The sequence below is a fragment of the Symphalangus syndactylus genome, chromosome 2, assembly GCF_028878055.3.
Source record: "Symphalangus syndactylus isolate Jambi chromosome 2, NHGRI_mSymSyn1-v2.1_pri, whole genome shotgun sequence".
NCBI lineage: Eukaryota > Metazoa > Chordata > Mammalia > Primates > Hylobatidae > Symphalangus > Symphalangus syndactylus.
In genome coordinates, this window is record NC_072424.2 from 45,594,644 (window position 1) to 45,613,142 (window position 18,499).

The following is an 18,499-nucleotide window of genomic DNA, read 5'->3' on the forward strand; positions in this document are numbered from 1 at the left end:
TCTGAATTATTCCACACTAATCCTATGCTTGAAAAATATAGTTCAAAGACAGTAGGTGCTAAATAAACATACAGATACAGTAACCATGCAAAAAATTAGAAGCTTTATTTTACATTCTATGTTAAGTGGTATTTTTGCATTAGTATGTACATCTAAAATATGCTAGGTTTGCTACTATCATACTATTTTCTAATATTATTCCACAAAGTATGCTAAAATACATACCCCGTATAGACTCTGCTAATCATATTCATAGCAAGATAAGGTGAAAGGAAAATAACATTAGAAAATGTAAAATAGCGATGTTTTTGCCTCAGTTGCATTTCATGGCATTGTAAACTAAATTTACATTTATTTTAAACACTTTCTCTTGTCCTTTCAAATCAAATATACCACAAATATTTTGAAATATAGGAAAATAACAAGTTTAATTTAAAAATTGAAAATTTTAATAGTGATACTTTTTTATTTTTATTTTCTTATCCAGCAGCCCCCAGAATCACAGCAGATTCAGAGAGCCTCCCAATAGTGACATTTTAAATGAAATACGATTGAGTAAAGAAAAAGTCTGTCACATAATGAGAGGGAAAAGTTAACACCTAAATTTATGTTTAGTTGGACAAGATGCATCAGTAAATCCTATTACCTCAGTTTTTACTGTATTGTTTTTTTCAAATCACATACTTCTCTACCTGCAAAGAATCCAAGTCCATAATGCTAAGATTTAGATAACACTGCTGGCAAACATTCCAATTCCTGGTCACATTTGACAAAATACCTTCTTTCCTGAGTTACAGATTTTTTTTTTTTTTTAAAGAAAGCTCCAATTGTCACATCCCCAGTAAACATATTTCTAAGGTCAATTAAGCTTGCAATTCAGGATACAAAAGGAAAGATGTTTTGTTCACATCAATATAAACAGCAGTTGCTTATGAAACTATACCAACTCTGAAGGGCAAGAAAGAAAAGCTTATTTTTTAGTCATTAAACTAGAGTGAGCTTTTAAAGCTTCCATCTAGACTTTTCTTTTTTGACAGAAATCTCTAGTTCTTCAGTTTATCACTGAATCAAAAGGTGCTAAAATGTTATACAAAAAAGTTTTCAGAATATACTCACTTCTCCAAAAGAGTAAGGGCTGTGTTTGGATTCACCCGAAGGTACTTAGAAGCTGGCTGTCCATAATCAGCTAGGTAAGTAGACCAATCCCAAACCATAAACAGGTCAAGGAGCTGCGAAAGATGGGGGAAATGTTAAATCAACTTTTGATTATTTACCCAGTTAATACTTAAATTATATGCTATCCTTGGTCCATTTTAATATGGCTTGCTTCTTAGATGGAACGGAATATGGAAATTCATTTTTAAAACTTCATTAACTGTACTTTACAACCAAAATAGATCTTTTTTACTTTGAAATTACTAAAAATGCCAGGGCTTGTTTTCTAGTAAAATACTTTGTGTTTTCAAATAATTGTAAAATAATGAAAACACTCTTAATATATATTAACCCTTGTACTGATGTATAGAAATTTTATCTTTATGCATTAGTCAGTACCCAGATTTAATTAATAAAGGTTGGTGCTAATAACCTGTATGAAGAATTTTAAAGAACTTAAATTAAACCTTTTTTTCTTAGAGGTAAGTATGTTTACCTTTCAAGGACGCTGTTTGCACCTAAGACTTTTTCCAAAGTAATTTAAACCAAAAGCTCAGATAATCTCAATTAAGTGCATTAAACAACCTCTGCTGGATTCTCTCTGGTGATAGATCCTCTGCAGTATTATGAAATGAGGGCTTCAGGATTCAGCCTGTTAACTCTAGGCTACCATTTTGTATAAACAAACAACAACAAAAAAGAAACCCTCTTGTTTCCCGTGGTGTCTTAAAATTGACTATTTACTTTATAATCTCCAGTTAGAATCATTGTCAAATATGGAAGTAATCTTTTAAAAGCAATGCCATGCCTAAACCTAAGCACCAAACTCTTTATCCAACTTTAAAACCCTAATCCCCCTTAAGCCATTTAAAACCAACTTCCTATCCCCATTTGAATTGTTTCAGAAAGCTAAATGCTTTACTTACTACCTTCCTTTAGTTTTTATATTCTTTCTTTTTGTTTTAACTCACTTTATAAGTAAGGGGTCTTACTGGTTTTGCTTTCAAATGGAGGAAACATTTGCATTTACTGATGGGATACAAGAGCCGACCACTGACTCTGAGAGGGATAAAACTCTGGGGTGATTGAAACCTCATAAAGAAAGGTTACCAGAAACTAGCTTTTCTTGATGAAGGTAAAGAAGTTGCTTGACTCTTTCCCCATCCAATTTACAGCTATTAATAGAGATTTTCTTACAACAGGCAGAAAATTCTATAATGAAAATATTAACTATGAAAAGCCACTCTATTTTGTTTCAGACAAGACACCATTCTGGGCCATACCAACAGTTGAAACACTAGGATAGAAACTATACTGAGACAATGTTAAAGAATATACTGTCTGAAAAAGAAAAGGGAACTTATTTAAAGTTCTGTGTAATTTTTAACTGTTGTTTGGCCACATTTTTCCCTCCTTTCACAAAGAGGAAAAGTTACTTTCATACACTCAGATGGTAAGAGTGTAAACTAGTATAACTTCTCTGGAATGTGATTCTGCAATGTGTTTAAGAACCTTATAAAAATGGCCACTCCCTTTGATTCAGCAATCCTACTTCTTGGAATGCAACTTCAGGAAACAGAAAAAAATTTATGCACAAAGATATTAATCTCAAAAATGTTATTTGTGTTATGAAAAACTGAAAATAGCCTAAATCTCAATATTAAGAGACTGGTTAAGTAGTGATGTATATCTGTATGATGACTATCATGTGGTTATTAAAATTAATGTTTACAAATAATTTTAAATAACGGGATAATGTTTATGATAAATGTTGCTACTTAAGTTACATAAAAACTCATCCAAAAAGACTGGAAGAAAATTCGCAAAAATGTTAAGGATGCCTGTTATAAGCTGGGCATGGTGGTGTGTTCCTGCAGTCCCAGCTACTCTGGAGACTGAGGCGGGAGGATCACTTAAGACCAGGACTTAGGAGTCCACCATGGGCAACATAATGAAACTTCACCTCTAAAATAATAATTTTTAAAAGAGAATGATTGTTATTTATGCGGTGGGATTAAGGTTAACTGTTATTTTCTTTATTTTTGTAATACTCTACAATGGATATGTGTTAATACTATAGTTATAAATAAGGTTTATATATTTATATATTAAAATAAATTTCAATAATGAACACCCCTCACAGAGTTGTCAACAGAAGCCTCATTTTCAAGGATTCTTCTTTCAGGTATATGTGTGTATTTGCACAACTGTGCATGTGCAATGCACAGTGTCAGCAGAAAGCAACGTCTTAAGGCTCTTTTTCTCTAGGCTGATTTACCCCTAAGTGGGAAAGGAGGAGCCGACTTAATGAATGAAAAACCCGCACCAACTCCAACTGTGAATACAGAATTGATTCTTTTACAGCACAAGACCAGACTGTCCTAGATAAAGAAACACTATGCTTACAATGTTCACATATGGTCAGATACTCATATGCAAATCTCTTATGTGCAAATCCATAGAAATTACAGGAACCACAAAATTAAACCTACCTGCCCATATGTAGACAAATCTAAATGCTTTCATATTTACATTAATCTTTGTATAAATATTTATAGAAACATATTGTACACAGTTAATTTACAGATATCTGTAGAAATCTGCACGAATTTGCAAATTAATGGTTAAGGAATTAATTGCCAATGCAGATAAAAAGGCCAATGATCTAGATAAGATTCATTTATTTATTCAACATATATTGACTCCCCACCTATCACGTGCTAGATACTGTGCTAGGTACCAGAGATACAGCATTGGAACAAGACAAAATCTCTTTCCTCAAGGAGCTTACATTGTAAGATAGGAATAAAGCAGTAATCTTTTGATGTTAACATGGAAGAAATTATAAAGAAAAGCTATTCACACAGAATCCTAGTAATTTAAACTACAGTAACACATGAAGAAGCTACTATCACTTTAATATAGAATAAAATAGAAACCATTAACTTATATAGAAGCTGGTGGACTGCCTGCTCATTCCGCTCAGTCTATGAATCCAATGACTGAAGATCCAATGGCTGAGACATTTCAGTGTTTGTGTCCCAAAGACTACACATGAACACGGGCAGAGAGCAAAGATGGAGCCAGCAAGCATGTTGATCTCATATTCTCATTTCTCATTTTCATGTGTGTAAGGATTTTTCAAATGCATAGTACTGCTGGAACAAGTAAATAGAAACAAACTTCAAAACTGGGCAGGCAAGCTCATAAAGTGTGTCCAGCACAGTGTAACCACTCAGTAGATATTCAGGAAGTAACTGATTAATTGATGATGCCAGACCATTATTCCAAGTTTCCTTGGGAGCTTTTATCTTAGGCTTTATAAGTACAGGCTACTTTAGCTTATGCTGATAGCTCTCTGAAAAAGGCCAATGTTGGCTTGTAGGCAAACTATGGCAAGTGAATATAGTGAAGTGACATCCCTGTATCTCTCCCAGCTTTTCACCAGGGTATTGATAAAGAGGAGAGACTCCATCATGATACAGCATTGGGTCTAACGTTAAGTGAGTTAAATGATCTTCCTGGAGAAAGTAGCGTTAATACTTCTGAATGGTCTACCAGTCTCCTTCACGCATAACAATTATAAGGTCATTTTTCACTTTTTATAATTCAGTTCTATTGAAGGATAAAACAAAAAACCAGGGCCGGGCGCGGTGGCTCACGCTTGTAATCCCAGCACTTTGGGAGGCCGAGACGGGTGGATCACGAGGTCAGGAGATCGAGACCACGGTGAAACCCCGTCTCTACTAAAAATACAAAAAATTAGCCGGGCGTGGTGGCGGGCGCCTGTAGTCCCAGCTACTGGGAGAGGCTGAGGCAGGAGAATGGCGTGAACCCGGGAGGCGGAGCTTGCAGTGAGCCGAGATCGCGCCACTGCACTCCAGCCTGGGTGACAGAGCGAGACTCCGTCTCAAAAAAAAAAAAAAACAAACAAACAAAAAAGAAACCAGGACTTTATTCCTGGGTCCCACCTAACATTATGCCAGGCCAGATTTTATGGACTGAACTCATTTCCACAGGTGGCTATCCATGCCTATTCTGACCAAGATGACCCTGGTCTTTGATTGGGATGACTTTAAAAGAACATGATTGCTCTGGAGTAGAGTATGATGGGAAGAAAAGCGGAAACTGGGGTGTTGCCAGGTACAAACACTGATACTTGCCTTCGCTCTACCCCAACAGTCGCTGCCTTGTGGACTGCCTCTCACCCCAACAGTCGCTGCCTTGTGGACTGCCTCTCACCCCAACGGTCGCTGCCTTGTGGACTGCCTCTCACCCCAACGGTCGCTGCCTTGTGGACTGCCTCTCACCCCAACGGTCGCTGCCTTGTGGACTGCCTCTCACCCCAACGGTCGCTGCCTTGTGGACTGCCTCTCACAATTGGTTAGGCTTCACAGGATGCACTATGTTCTTAATATTAAGATGTACATTATGAAAAATCTCACTTCTCTACTTAAGTTTTGCTTCCTTCAGATGGCAATGCACAAATAATACATTTGTTATTAATCACACAAAATCTCTTTCAGTCTTGTAAATAAACAGTAGGACATGGTCTCAACAGGTGTATTTATTAGTTAACACATATACCTGAAGTTCAAAGATGTAGATCAAACATGAACAAAAACAAAAATCTCCCCAGATTACCCAAAAGCAATTTTACAATTACTTATTAAAGGATAAAGTCAGGCATATGATAATGAAAATTGGTATTAAGTTTTATAAATGGGTTTCTTCCAATAGTCAAGTAAAGTAATTCCACCTTAAATCCTTTTGGGAAGTAAGCAAAGTATGGATGATATAAAAACGAAAAGGCAAAATCATGTGCCTGAGTTCTACCTTATCATGATTTGTAAGATTATCTGAAATTAGTATCCCAAGTTTTTTTTTCACCAAGGATTCAAAAATACCCTTCATAACTAATCTGATAACATAAAGTGGGTGTATGCCAACATTTGTAAGTGAGTTGTACGTTTCACTTCCTCAGCATTCCCTGTGTGTGTCCAGCAAACAAAAAGATCAGCTTAAGGAAAGAAGTGTTACATGGGTGGTCCCATTTATATGCTCAAAATAGTTGAATCACTTCAGAATCACTGAGGAATTCATTTGTGTCAACCCATTTAGCTTGCTGACAGTTTCCCATCCTACAGACTCATTCTCCATCCATGCCCAAGGAACTTGGGGTCTCAGACCTGTTGAGATCACTTTGTACAAATGACACAATGAATCTAGGCAGACTTAAAACTATTCTATGAAACTCTTGAAGTGACTTTTTGCCTTTTTAAAAGTGAACCCACAGTGCCAGGTCATTTTTTCCTTGAATCTGATTTAGCTTTCTTTGTTTTGGGTCTTTTGGGTTTTGCTTTTGAAGCACCTCAAGGGCAGTGACCCAGGACAGAAGATAAATAAAGTTAAGCTAACCTCAAGAGAAAAGCAACTGGGGATACCAGGTTTGCTTTTGTAAACGTGAACAGTAACCTGGGGGCTCAGGGTCAACCTCAGTCCCCCAAGTTCCCTTTTCCAAACACTAAATCCACCTGGGACCTCAGAGTTGCTTTGCGGATTCCAAAAGTAAACCAGGAGATCATTTTTCCTTTGCCTCCAAAAAACAAAGCTGAGATCAGGGTTCCTAGAGTGCTCCAGAGATTTAAACAACAAAAGTCCTAAACCCTAGTACTGCTTCAAGGAAGAAATACTTGTCCTTCAAACAAATCCTGAGTAATTCGCCACTGGGAATTCAAGAAAAATGGGTCTTACTAAATTAGCTACATTGGAAAAAACTACAAGTCCTTTTTCGAAATATATTGTGAGGTCAAATGATGAGCTCTATATGATTTTTAAAGCACCTGGATTTTCCTTCCCTTCCAGCCATCTAAAAACACCACATTTGGAAAACTCCACATGTAGCACAGAATTTTAAGCAGCATTCAGAAGGAGCATAGGCAAAAACTACAATACAAAAAAGCAAAACAGTATTGTGCCTCCAGCCACCTCACTTTTTTGCCTTCAAGTGTTAACTGCCTTCATGCTGCCTTCTGGATCTGATGCACCCTCACCCAAGCCTGCCCTCTTCCAATGTCCCATCTGCTAGACTTGCTCTCAGCCAGTCCTTTCACTCCCACCTCTGTGAGGACTAGGAGTGAGTTCTGAGCACTTCATGCCGCAGAAGCTGCTTAAAGGAATTAGTCTCTTCAAGGCACTTCACTCAGGTGAACTGTACATGCAAAGGTAGAATGTTCTTAAAGTATTTTTTTTATGCTAAGCTAATGTAGTAGTCCTAGATAACCTCTAGGTGAGTTTGGAATTTGAAGAAAAAAAAAAAAAGGCATACAGTAAAATTTACATAATTGGATTTACACACATCCATATTTGCTTTGAGTTTTTTTTCTTTTTGGTCACTACCATGGCTAAAATAGCATATAGATACATACATTTGAATTTATGTGGTTAATTTATTAAATTAATTTTATCAAATACATAGTTAATAATCAAATGGAGCATATCATGAAACCAACAGTTCACTGCCGTACTCAGAAGTAACCATGTTTAACTCCTTATTTATTTATTCATTTTTTGTGTTTTCTGTTGCTGTTGTTTTGAGACAGAGTCTCGCTCTGTCACCCAGACTGGAGTGCAGTGGCACAATCTCGGCTCACTGCAACCTCCTCCTCCCGGGTTCAAGCAATTTTTTTTTTTTTTTTTTTTGAGACGGAGTCTCGCTCTGTTGCCCAGGTTGGAGTGCAGTGGCGTGATCTCGGCTCACTGCAACCTCCACCTCCCAGGTTCAAGCAATTCTCCTGCCTCAGCCTCCTGAGTAGCTGGCATTACAGGTGCATGCCACCACGCCCGGATAATTTTTTGTATTTTCAGTTAGAGACGGGGTTTCACCATGTTGGTCAGGCTGGTCTCGAACTCCTAACCTCGTGATCCACCCATCTTGGCCTCCCAAAGTGCTGGGATTACAGGCGTGAGCCACCACGCCTGGCCTCAGGTTCAAGCAATTCTTGTGCCTCAACTTCCCAAGCAGCTGGGACTACAGGCACATACCACCATGCCCGGCTAATTTTTGTGTTTTTTGTAGAGACGGAGTTTCACCATGTTGCTGAGGCTGGTCTCAAACTCCTGGCCTCAAGTGATCCACCCGCCTCGGCCTCCCAAAATGCTGGGATTACAGGTGTGAGCCACTGCGTCTGGCCTTTAACTCCTCTTTTAGTTCTAGTGATGATCTCACTATCCCTAATAGGCGTATTTTTCTAATTTTGAGTTGATTATTTTACAGCTATCACATATGAGAATTTACCTTACTTTATACCAGCTTTCTTCTTGGGTAGCTATCTTACCATTTTTGTCTATTTTTGTTTTTATAACTTTAAAACAATTAAACCTCTATTTCTTGTTATGTAACTTTTAAAGTTTGTTTTTTTTTTTTTTTAAAAAAAACATCTTTGAGATGTACCATACAGTTTACTCATTTAAAGGGCACAAATCAATGGTTTTGACTCTATTCACAGAATTGTGCAACCATCTCAATCAATTTTAGAGCCCCTGAAAGAAACCCCATAGCCATTAGTAATCACTCCCCAAATGGGAATCAAATAACATGTGGTCTTCTGGCCTGCCATGGTGGCTCACACCTGTAATCCTAGCACTTCGAGAAGCCAAGGCTTCAGACTAGGAGTTTGAGACCAGCCTGGGCAACATGGTGAGACCCTGTCTCGACATACAATTAAAAAATTAGCTGGCTGTGGTGGTGCACACCTGTAGTCCTAGCTACTTGGGAGGCTGAGGTGGGAGGCTAGCTTGAGTCCAGAAGGTGGAGGCTGCAGTGAGCAATGAACTGTACTCCAGGATGGGCAGCAGAGCAAAACCCTGCTTCTATTTAAAACAAAACAACATAAAGCAAAATAAACAAAACAAAAAGACCTAACCTGGTCTTTTGTAACTGGCTTCTTTCACTTAAGCATAATGTTTTCAAGGTTCATCATGTTGTAGCATGCATTATTACTCCATTCCTTTTTATTGACAAATAATAATACATTGTATGGATATACTACACCTTGTTTATCCAATCATCAGTTGATGGACATTTATCTTTTTTGGCTATTAAAAATAATGCTGCTGGGCCAGGCATGGTGGCTCATGCCTGTAATCCCAGCACTTTAGGAGGCCAAGGAGGGTGATCATGAGGTCAGGAGATCGAGACCATCCTGGCTAATACAGTGAAACCCCGTCTCTACTAAAAAATATATATAAAAAATGAGCTGGGTGTAGTGGCAGGCACCTGTAGTCCCAGCTACTTGGGAGGCTGAGGCAGGAGAATGGCATGAACCCAGGAGGCGGAGCTTGCAGTGAGCCGAGATCGCACCACTGTACTCCAGCCTGGGCAACAGAGCGAGACTCCGTCTCAAAAAAAAAAAAAAAAATGCTGCTATTAACATTTATGTATAAGGTTTTTGAAAACCTGTTTCCATTTCTCTTGGCTATATATCTAGGAGTAGAATTTGTTATATAAACTTTTAATAGGATCTTCTGACTTTCCATTTAGTAGTATAAGAACATTAGCACCTTATGTAGTTGAGTTTTAAAATAATTCTTTTGGCAATTGGGATAAAATATTTATATTATGTATTTAAACCCAAATAACAAATAGATATTTGATTAAAGTTTCCTGGAAGTTTTTTATAAATGCAAAAAGATGTTAATAAATTCTTTTTTTTTTTTTTTTGAGACGGAGTCTCACTCTGTTGCCCAGGCTGGAGTGCAGTGGCACGATCTTGGCTCACTGCAACCTCTGCCTGCTGGGTTCAAGTGATTCTCCTGCCTCAGCCTCCCAAGTAGCTGGGATTACAGGTGTGTGACACCACCCCAGTTAATTTTTGTATTTTTATTAGAGATGAGGTTTCACCAAAGTGCTGGGATTACAGGCGTGAGCCACTGCACCCAGCCAATGTTAATAAATTCTTATCAATTTTTTATTTCCTATTTTTGAAAAATAATAAAAAACCTACAATTACCCAATAGAAGAAAGAACCTGTCATATAATTTCCTCAAGTAGATTCACTTCAAATAGTTGAATGTGAGTTAGATTTTTTATTATTATACTTTAAGTTCTAGGGTACATGTGCACAATGTGCAGGTTTGTTACATACGTATACATGTGCCATGTTGGTGTGCCGCACCCGTTAACTCATCATTTACATTAGGTATATCTCCTAATGCTATCCCTCCATGCATACACAGAAACACACAGGCATGGCTTGCTTTTCTTGAGGGTACTGAACATAAGAGTTCAGCTTCATGTAGGTCATACATGAACTAGCAGTACTTTACCTAATTACCGAAACCAAAAATCTGGATTTAGTTTGCTTTGTGTCTTCTCTCTCACAATTTTTTTTTTTTTTTTGGTTTGTTTCTTTTTTGAGATGGAGTCTTGCTCTGTCCACCAGGCTGGAGTGCAGTGGCGTGATCTTGGCTCACTGCAACCTCCACCTCCCAGGTTCAAGCAATTTTCCTGCTTCAGCCTCCTGAGTAGCTGGGATTACAGGAATGCGCCACCACACCCGGCTAATCTTTGTATTTTTAGTAAAGACGGGGGTTTCACTAAGTTGGTCAAGCTGGTCTCAAACTCCTGACCTCGTGATCCACCTGCCTCGGCCTCCCAAAATGCTGGGATTATAGGCGTGAGCCACTGCGCCTGGCCTCTCACAATTCTTCCACCTAATTTATTGACAAATAGTACCAGTTTAACTTCCTAAATATTTCCGGTATTTACTTTCTTCCACCTTCTTCTTCTTTTCTTTTTGTTTTGTTTTGTTTGAGACATAGCCTCACTCTGATGCCCAGGATGGAGTGCAGTGGTGCAATCTTACCTCACTGCAACCTCTGCCTCCTGGGTTCAAGTGATTCTTGTGCTTCAGCCTCCCGAGTAGCTAGGATTACAGGCACACGCCCCCATGCCCAGCTAATTTTTGCATTTTTAGTAGAGACAACGTTCACATGTTGGCCAGGCTGGTCTCGAACTCTGGGGCTCAAGTGAACCACCTTCCTTGTCCTCTCAAAGTGCTGGGATTATAGGCGTGAGCCACCGTGCCTGGCCCTCTCCCAGCTTTCCATCCCTACTATTACTATGCCTGTCCTAGTTCAGACATCATAATCTCTCCCCTGAGGCCTTTGGTCTTGCCTATTCCGTTTGCCTTTCTCTTCCAATACTCCAGATTAGCCAGCCTCCACACTGCTGCCAGAGAGATCCAGCTAAAACACAAATTTGATTACACCATTCCCTTGTTTAAAACCTTTGATGGCTCCCCATTTCCTACAAGATAAAGTTCAAGTTCCTTAACATGACATGCAAAGCTCTCTTGCACCTTATCCAGGTCAACATTTTGGCTTCTGCCTTCATGTAATGCAGGCTCCTAAATGAGGAACTACTCTTAGTTCTCTTAGAAACCATGACTGGGCCAGGCGCGGTGGCTCACACCTGTAATCCCAGCACTTCGGGAGGCTGAGGTGGGCGGACCACCTGAGGTCAGGAGTTCGAGACCAGCCTGGCCAACATGGTGAAACCCCCTCTCTACTTAAAAATACTGAATTAGTCAGGCGTGGTGGTGGGTGCCTGTAATCCCAGCTACTTGGGAGGCCGAGGCAGGAGAATTGCTTGAACCCAGGAGGCAGAGGTTGCGGTGAGCCGAGATCATGCCATTGCACTCCAGTCTGGGCCACAAGAACAAAACTCGGTCTCAAAAAAAAAAAAGAAACCATGACTACCCTAGGACACTCCTCATTCCTCAGCTCTTCCGTATGGAGTCTCCTTTCCCTCCTTCTTCACCCAGGTAGCTCTTACTTAGTTCCATAACACCTAAGTCTAAATCAGTCTCCCAGGAAGCCTCTCCAGACCACGTTGGTTGGGTTAGCTGTCACTCTTTTGTGTCCTCATACTACCCTCCACATATCTGTATCATAGTGTTTTTCACAGTATATTGACATTAGAGGTTAGTTTGTTTATCCACCAAAGAATCAAATATCAATAATTCCATTTTTAGTCTGGGTGAATCATAGCTATCCCAGCACTTGTCTCCTTCCAATATCTCAACAGTTGAAGTGCCTTTTTCCTCCTTCTAATAATGTACTTTGTAAGTGCCACAAAGCTAGTGACTTGTTTTGCTTAGTATCGGTATCTTCACATTTAGCCCGGTAACTGGCATATACTAGGCATCAACTAAATATTTGTTGGGATTCACTGCATATGTTACCTTTTGATACATAATTTCATAAGTCTACGCTGAACCCATATCATATATACTGATAATAGGGCTATGTTATCATTTACTTGACATGTAAACTACTAGTAATTAAGACATCTCTGAATTTTAGTAATGTTTTATAATTATTCTGAAAGCCAGACTAGGCTATTTATTGATTGATTTAATTTGTGCCATAGGATGTACTAAAATATTTCACAACCAAAGTTCTGCTCCTTTTGTAAACTAGTGATGCCACCAACAAACATGTTAAATAAACATTCCCAGGTCATATATTTAATTTTCTGTACAGATCCACTACATTATCTGCTACATTTGCATAACAAGTAGTTATGTAATGACTTCACCAATGAAGCTCAAAGACCTCTAATACTAAGAAAATCAAACCTTGAAACTCATGATGAAAGGTGTTCAATAGACTTTCAGTTCTCTCTGATGAGTCACTTTGCTCCACTGAAGCTACGAAGAAATAAGATCTGCTTGTATGAATTGACTTTGGAAGAACTTGAGCAACAAAGGAAGACAATATGAATTAGCCAACGAAAAAACTGTATGCCAACATGTCTATACTCCAGGATATGGCAGTTGCTTGAATGAAGGAAGCCAGACCAGGCTGGGATTTCCGCAGTACAATTGTTAAGAAAACCACGAGGGAAGAGAATAACTAGTTTTTCTAAATTCAAAAGAATCTAAGTGGTTCTTCTCCCCTCCTGCCCCACCTCAATGGTTATGACTTAAAATAAGGCAAATGAACACTTGGAGAATCCAATAGCTAGATTAATTTAGTCTTCAATATAAGTAGTCACATATGTTTTACCCTAAAATTTTAGGAAGTCAAATAATAATTATAATTTGCTATTAGTTATAAACAATGACTCTGGCTTTTCTTTAAGGCTTAACTAAAATTAAAACTAAATACTTGGCCGGGCACAGTGGCTCACACCTGTAATCCCAGCACTTTAGGAGGCTGAGGTGGCAGATCACTTGAGGCCAGAAGTTTGAAATTAGCCTGGCCAACATGGCAAAACCCCCTCTCTTCTAAAAATACAATAATTAGCCGGGCGTGGTGGCAGATACCTGTAGTCCCAGCTACTCAGGAGGCTGAGGCAGGAGAATCGCTTGAACCCGGGAGGTGGAGGTTGCAGTGAGCCGAGATTGCACCACTGCACTCCCTGGACAAAAGAATGAGACAGTGTCTCCAAAAACAGAAACAAACAAATAAAAAATCCCCAAAAACTAAATATTTAAGTCCCCAGAGGCACCTTATTCTCTTCTTTAAAATGGAACTCAAGCCATTCAGGATAACTGAAAGAAACCAAGCTCATTAAATCCCAATTGCCTCAAGAGGAAAAGGGAGATCATTTCTATGGCAATAAATTAGTGGAAACAAAAATAGACTCCAATTTTGGCAATAAATCTTTAGTGAAGTGATGACCTGAATTTCAGACTCAAATCTCATTTCTTATGCTTTATTGAGATAAGGCCTCAGTTTATATACTGAGGCCCAGAGTATAAATACAGACCCATTACCATTTTGCCTTGGAATCCTGAAGGGATGCAAAGTTGGATTACTATACTTAGCCTCATGGAAATAGGGAAACTAAGGATCTTTGTAGTCTCTGTTAAAGACCATATTATAATATCTTGGTTAGTATTTGTATTTAGGAGAGTTTACAACCTTACTCATTTCTTTCAAATCTTATATTTTATAATCTTTACTCAAACAATTAAAAAAGATGTGCATTTAGTTTACTTTTCTTGAATCTCAAAGGTACTTCTCTAATGCTAGATAATATATTAACCCCTAATTATCCATTTACTTCCAGACCTGATTGTATATGTAATTACCTTTTGTCACGTATAATAATTTGCGCGACAAACATGTCAGAACACTTGCTGCTTAGTCTGTTTCAACAGATAAATGTAGTCTTTCCATAGCCTCAAGGCACAATTAAACATGAAGAAAAAAGGCAGTTATCAAACTACGCTGAAGCTGATTCACTAAAGCAGAAGTTCACAGCATGTAGTCAGGGCTTACTTTGGGGCCTGATGCTTGCTTGAATGCTTAGTTAGTAACAGATTTCTGAGACAACGAAACAGAGACAACACTGTAACATTCTGACCAGTGCAGGTAGCCACATGAACTTCAAAATGGGCAACAGATGAACTTTAAGATGCAGCTTAGTTAAGAAGCAGCTACTGGTAAACAGCTATTGAAGTCACACCTTCACTACAGGTTATTGGATAAAATTAAAAAAGAGAAACTAAATAAGAACAGCAGTTGAAGGACTTATTTTCTTGGGAAGATAAATGCAGCCACTGGAATTAAATGGATTGTGATCTAAGTCCTGCAATGCTTGCATGATGTGAATCTGCACTGTGAGAGTACAAAAAGAAATCCCTACCTGACCTCCGGATAACCTAAAAACAGGAAATTAGGACATTTCTAAGCAAAATAGGCTGTTATCCTGTTAAGACAATTGTTTCCATTGACACTTTGCATAAACATCTTACACTAGGCCATCAGAAAAAACTCAAGCCATGGTGTCTCTTCTTCGTAATACATAAAAACAGTGCCTGGCCCAGTGCCCTCAACACAGTTGAGGAGGTAAAGTTTGTTGATGATAATTAAGAGGATAACAAAGAAGAGAAAGAGAAATAACAAACAGGTAAGAAAACTGGAAGTATTCTTTAAGTATTTACAGATTGGTTGAAAGTAAATTCATAAAATATTAAAAATACAACTTAATTCCTGGTAAGAATCTGGGGTAATTAAGAGAGTATGCAATGACTTTAGGGAAAGCTCAACAGACAATACAACTTAACATGAGTCAGCATTTTAAAAGAATAATTGTAGCCGGGCGCGGTGGCTCACGCCCGTAATCCCAGCACTTTGGGAGGCCGAGGCGGGTGGCTCACGAGGTCAGAAGTTCAAGACCAGCCTGGCCAAGATGGTGAAACCCCGTCTCTACTAAAAATACAAAAAATTAGCTGGCTGTGGTGGCATGAGCCTGTAATCCCAGCTACTCAGGAGGCTGAGGCAGAGAATTGCTTAAACCCAGGAGGCGGAGGTTGCAGTGAGCCAAGACTGCACCACTGCACTCCAGCCTGGGTGACTCCATCTCAAAAAAATAATAATAATAATAATAATAATAATTGTAATATATCTGATCTTTGATTATGGTGCTTCAGAATGTTAGACATCGGCACCATCTGGCTGGAAAAAATCAAGCTCTTCCTTTGTATCACTTAATACTGTGGATATTATTTGGCTATCCAATTATACTTCACTTAAATAAGAAAATACTTAAGAGCTAATATTTCTTATGATGCTATCTTAGTCTGTTTGGGTTACCATAACAAAGTACCACAGATTGAGTGGCTTATAAACAATACAAATGTATTTCTCACAGTTCTGGTAGCATACTATAGCAGGTACCAGTAGCGTTTACGTCTATGCCCTACTAAATTTCCTCCCAACCCAGGTTTTTAAAAATCAAACTACTTCCATTTTGAATGAATCATTTAAGGGAGTTACAAACTTGGAGTCCCAACTTTCTCTTCTGTAAAAGAGATTGTGTTCACATGTGACAAGCACTATATTTGACACTAGTGATGAAAAGACGGTAATGGCCCAGTCTTTGGATTTAAGAAGTTCATAAGTATAAAGGGAAAGATATTCACACAAACATAATTACAAACTAACATGCTGATTACAAAGATGGACATATGTATAGGCTATTATCACAGCATTAATTATTGCTTAGGGGGTGGAAAGTAGAACTAAGGAGCTGTCTTAGATGATACCCAAACTGAGTCTTAAGAAGGAGTTAATCAACGGAGGGGTCGTGGTATTTCAAGCAGATGGAACAGTGTGAGGAAAGACACAAGGACAAGAAACAGTTATGCTTATGGGGAAATGCCACGTACTTTAGTGCTGCTAAACTGAAATATGAGTAAGGGGGCAGTACAAGACAGGCTGGAGAAGGGATCAGGGGCTGAATCATAAAAGGATATATATGCCTTGTTCAGGAACTTTGGGTAGCCATTGAAAGGTTCTAAACAAGGAAGCTGGCCGGACGCAGTGGCTCAGGCCTGTAATCCCAGCAGTTTGAGAGGCTGAGGGGGGTGGATCACTTGAGGTCAGGAGTTCAAGACCAGCCTGGCCAACACAGTAAAACCCTCTCTCTACAAAAATACCAAAATTAGCTGGGCTAATGTTTATCAAATAAATAAATAAACAAACAAACAAGGGAGCCGACATGGTCAGATTCACCACTTCGGTTCTGTAGTAAATGCACTTAAGGCAGAAAAAATAATTGGGAGACTGTTGTAACAATCTTAAAATACATTGGGACAGACAGGTACATAGTTGGGATAGAGAGAAAATGATGAATAGGTGGTAGGCAAGTAGTGAACATGGAGAGAAGAGGATGGGTTTGAGAAATACTTAGGAGAAAAAAACCCCTAGGACATGGTGATTATCTAGGACATGGCAGAGCAGTTCTACCAGTCAAAACAGACAACATGAAAAAGGGATGTGATTTGAGAATAAGGGAAGACAACAAATCAACAGCGTTGGTGACACAGCACGTGAGACACACACCTAAGTCAAATGGTTTACCAAGCAACTGGATATGTATCTAAGGCATACTGCCAGAGATCTGATGAGAGCGGGTCAGCTTACCTAGGTCAGGAGTATAGGGAGCAGTGTTCTAAGGACAGAAACCTCGGGGAAACCAACATTTAGGGGGCAGAAAAGGAGACCACAAAAAAGAAAGAGGAAGGATGTTAAGGGAGTACAGACTCAGAAGACGAGAGAATTTTAAAGAGAACATAATCCACATTACCAAATGCAGCAGAAAGAACCAGTAGGATATGGGCTGAAAATGTCTACTGGCCTTCCCTGGTGACCTAAGTGAACACTATTTCAGCAGTGTGGCAAAGCAGACAGGAATGGATTGAGAAATGAATGAGAGATGTGGAAATAAGAATAATCAATTATAAACCATTCTTTTAAGGATGCAAATGAGGGAAGAGAAATTGGAAATGGCTAAAATGTTTTTAGGCTAAGAAAAGGATAAAGCAGGACGGGTGCAGTGGCTCATGCCTGTAATCCCAGCACTTTGGGAGGCCAAGGCGGGTGGATCACGAGGTCAGGTGATCAAGACCATCCTGGCTAACACAGTGAAACCCCGCCTCTACTAAAAATACAAAAAATTAGCCGGGGTGGTGGCAGGCGCCTGTGGTCCCAGCTACTTGGGAGGCTGAGGCAGGAGAATGGCATGAACCTGGGAGGTGGAGCTTGCAGTGAGCCAAAATTGTGCCACTGCACTCCAGCCTGGATGATGAGCGAGACTCTGTCTCAAAAAAAAAGAAAAGGATAAAGCAGAGGAAAGGCAGATGAATAATGAAACAAAATGAAACAAAATCCCATACAAAAGATAGGGTCAAGGGCATAGGAAGATGAGAGCCTCATTAAAATGGCTTCCTAACACCTGAGAATGAACGACAGGAAGAATGGGTGTGGATATAGATAAGCTGACTACAAAAGCAACAGTGAGAGGTTGATGGTGATAGAGATGGAAGATAAGAGGCTCAGAGGGGCTGGAGCTTTCAATCAAGATTGGAGGAACAACGGTCTACAAATAGAAATGAGGAACCAGGGGAACACCAATCTCATTCACACTGTGCAGCTGTGAAAGAATGCATCCTGCCACTAGAGAGAGCTGCAGGGTTAGCAGTATCCTCCGAATTCTATGAAAAGGAGGTGAAGAAAGCATTCTGCCGCACAGTTGAAGCAGTAGGGCCACTTACATTGCAATGAGGGTTTTCAGGTGGCATAGAATAAGTGGGCCAGAAGTGAAAAGATGAGTAGACAAAACAAGGAGAGAATGAAACAGGAAAAAGGTTGGAAGGTGAGAAGGAGTAGAGTAAGGAAGTAGAAACTACTTAATTTCATTGAATAATCAAATTTTATTTTAATCTCCTCGGATGAAGGATGTATGACTGGGAAGTAACAGAAACAGCAGTGTCTGACCAAGTCTCAGAGAGATATGGTGGAGGCTGCCCTGAGATTTTCAAAACGG

General features: G+C 39.2%; 1 protein-coding gene across 8 annotated transcripts in view; it reads right to left on the minus strand.

Moving 5' to 3' along the window:
• The window catches only part of EXOC6 (exocyst complex component 6), a 364,709-nt gene that overhangs the window by 1,348 nt on the left and 344,862 nt on the right, over positions 1-18,499 (minus strand). For 6 of the 8 annotated variants that reach the window (XR_008652928.2, XM_063629860.1, XM_055255403.2 and 3 more), the window contains one exon: positions 1,117-1,229. Coding sequence is in view for 7 of the 8 variants with exons in the window: in XM_063629860.1 (XP_063485930.1) it covers positions 1,117-1,229 (113 nt within the window). In the remaining variant the exon portion in view is untranslated. Of the gene's footprint in view, positions 1-1,116; positions 4,314-18,499 lie in introns of those variants that run through there. The other 2 variants (XM_063629869.1, XM_063629867.1) reach the window with 2 other exon arrangements.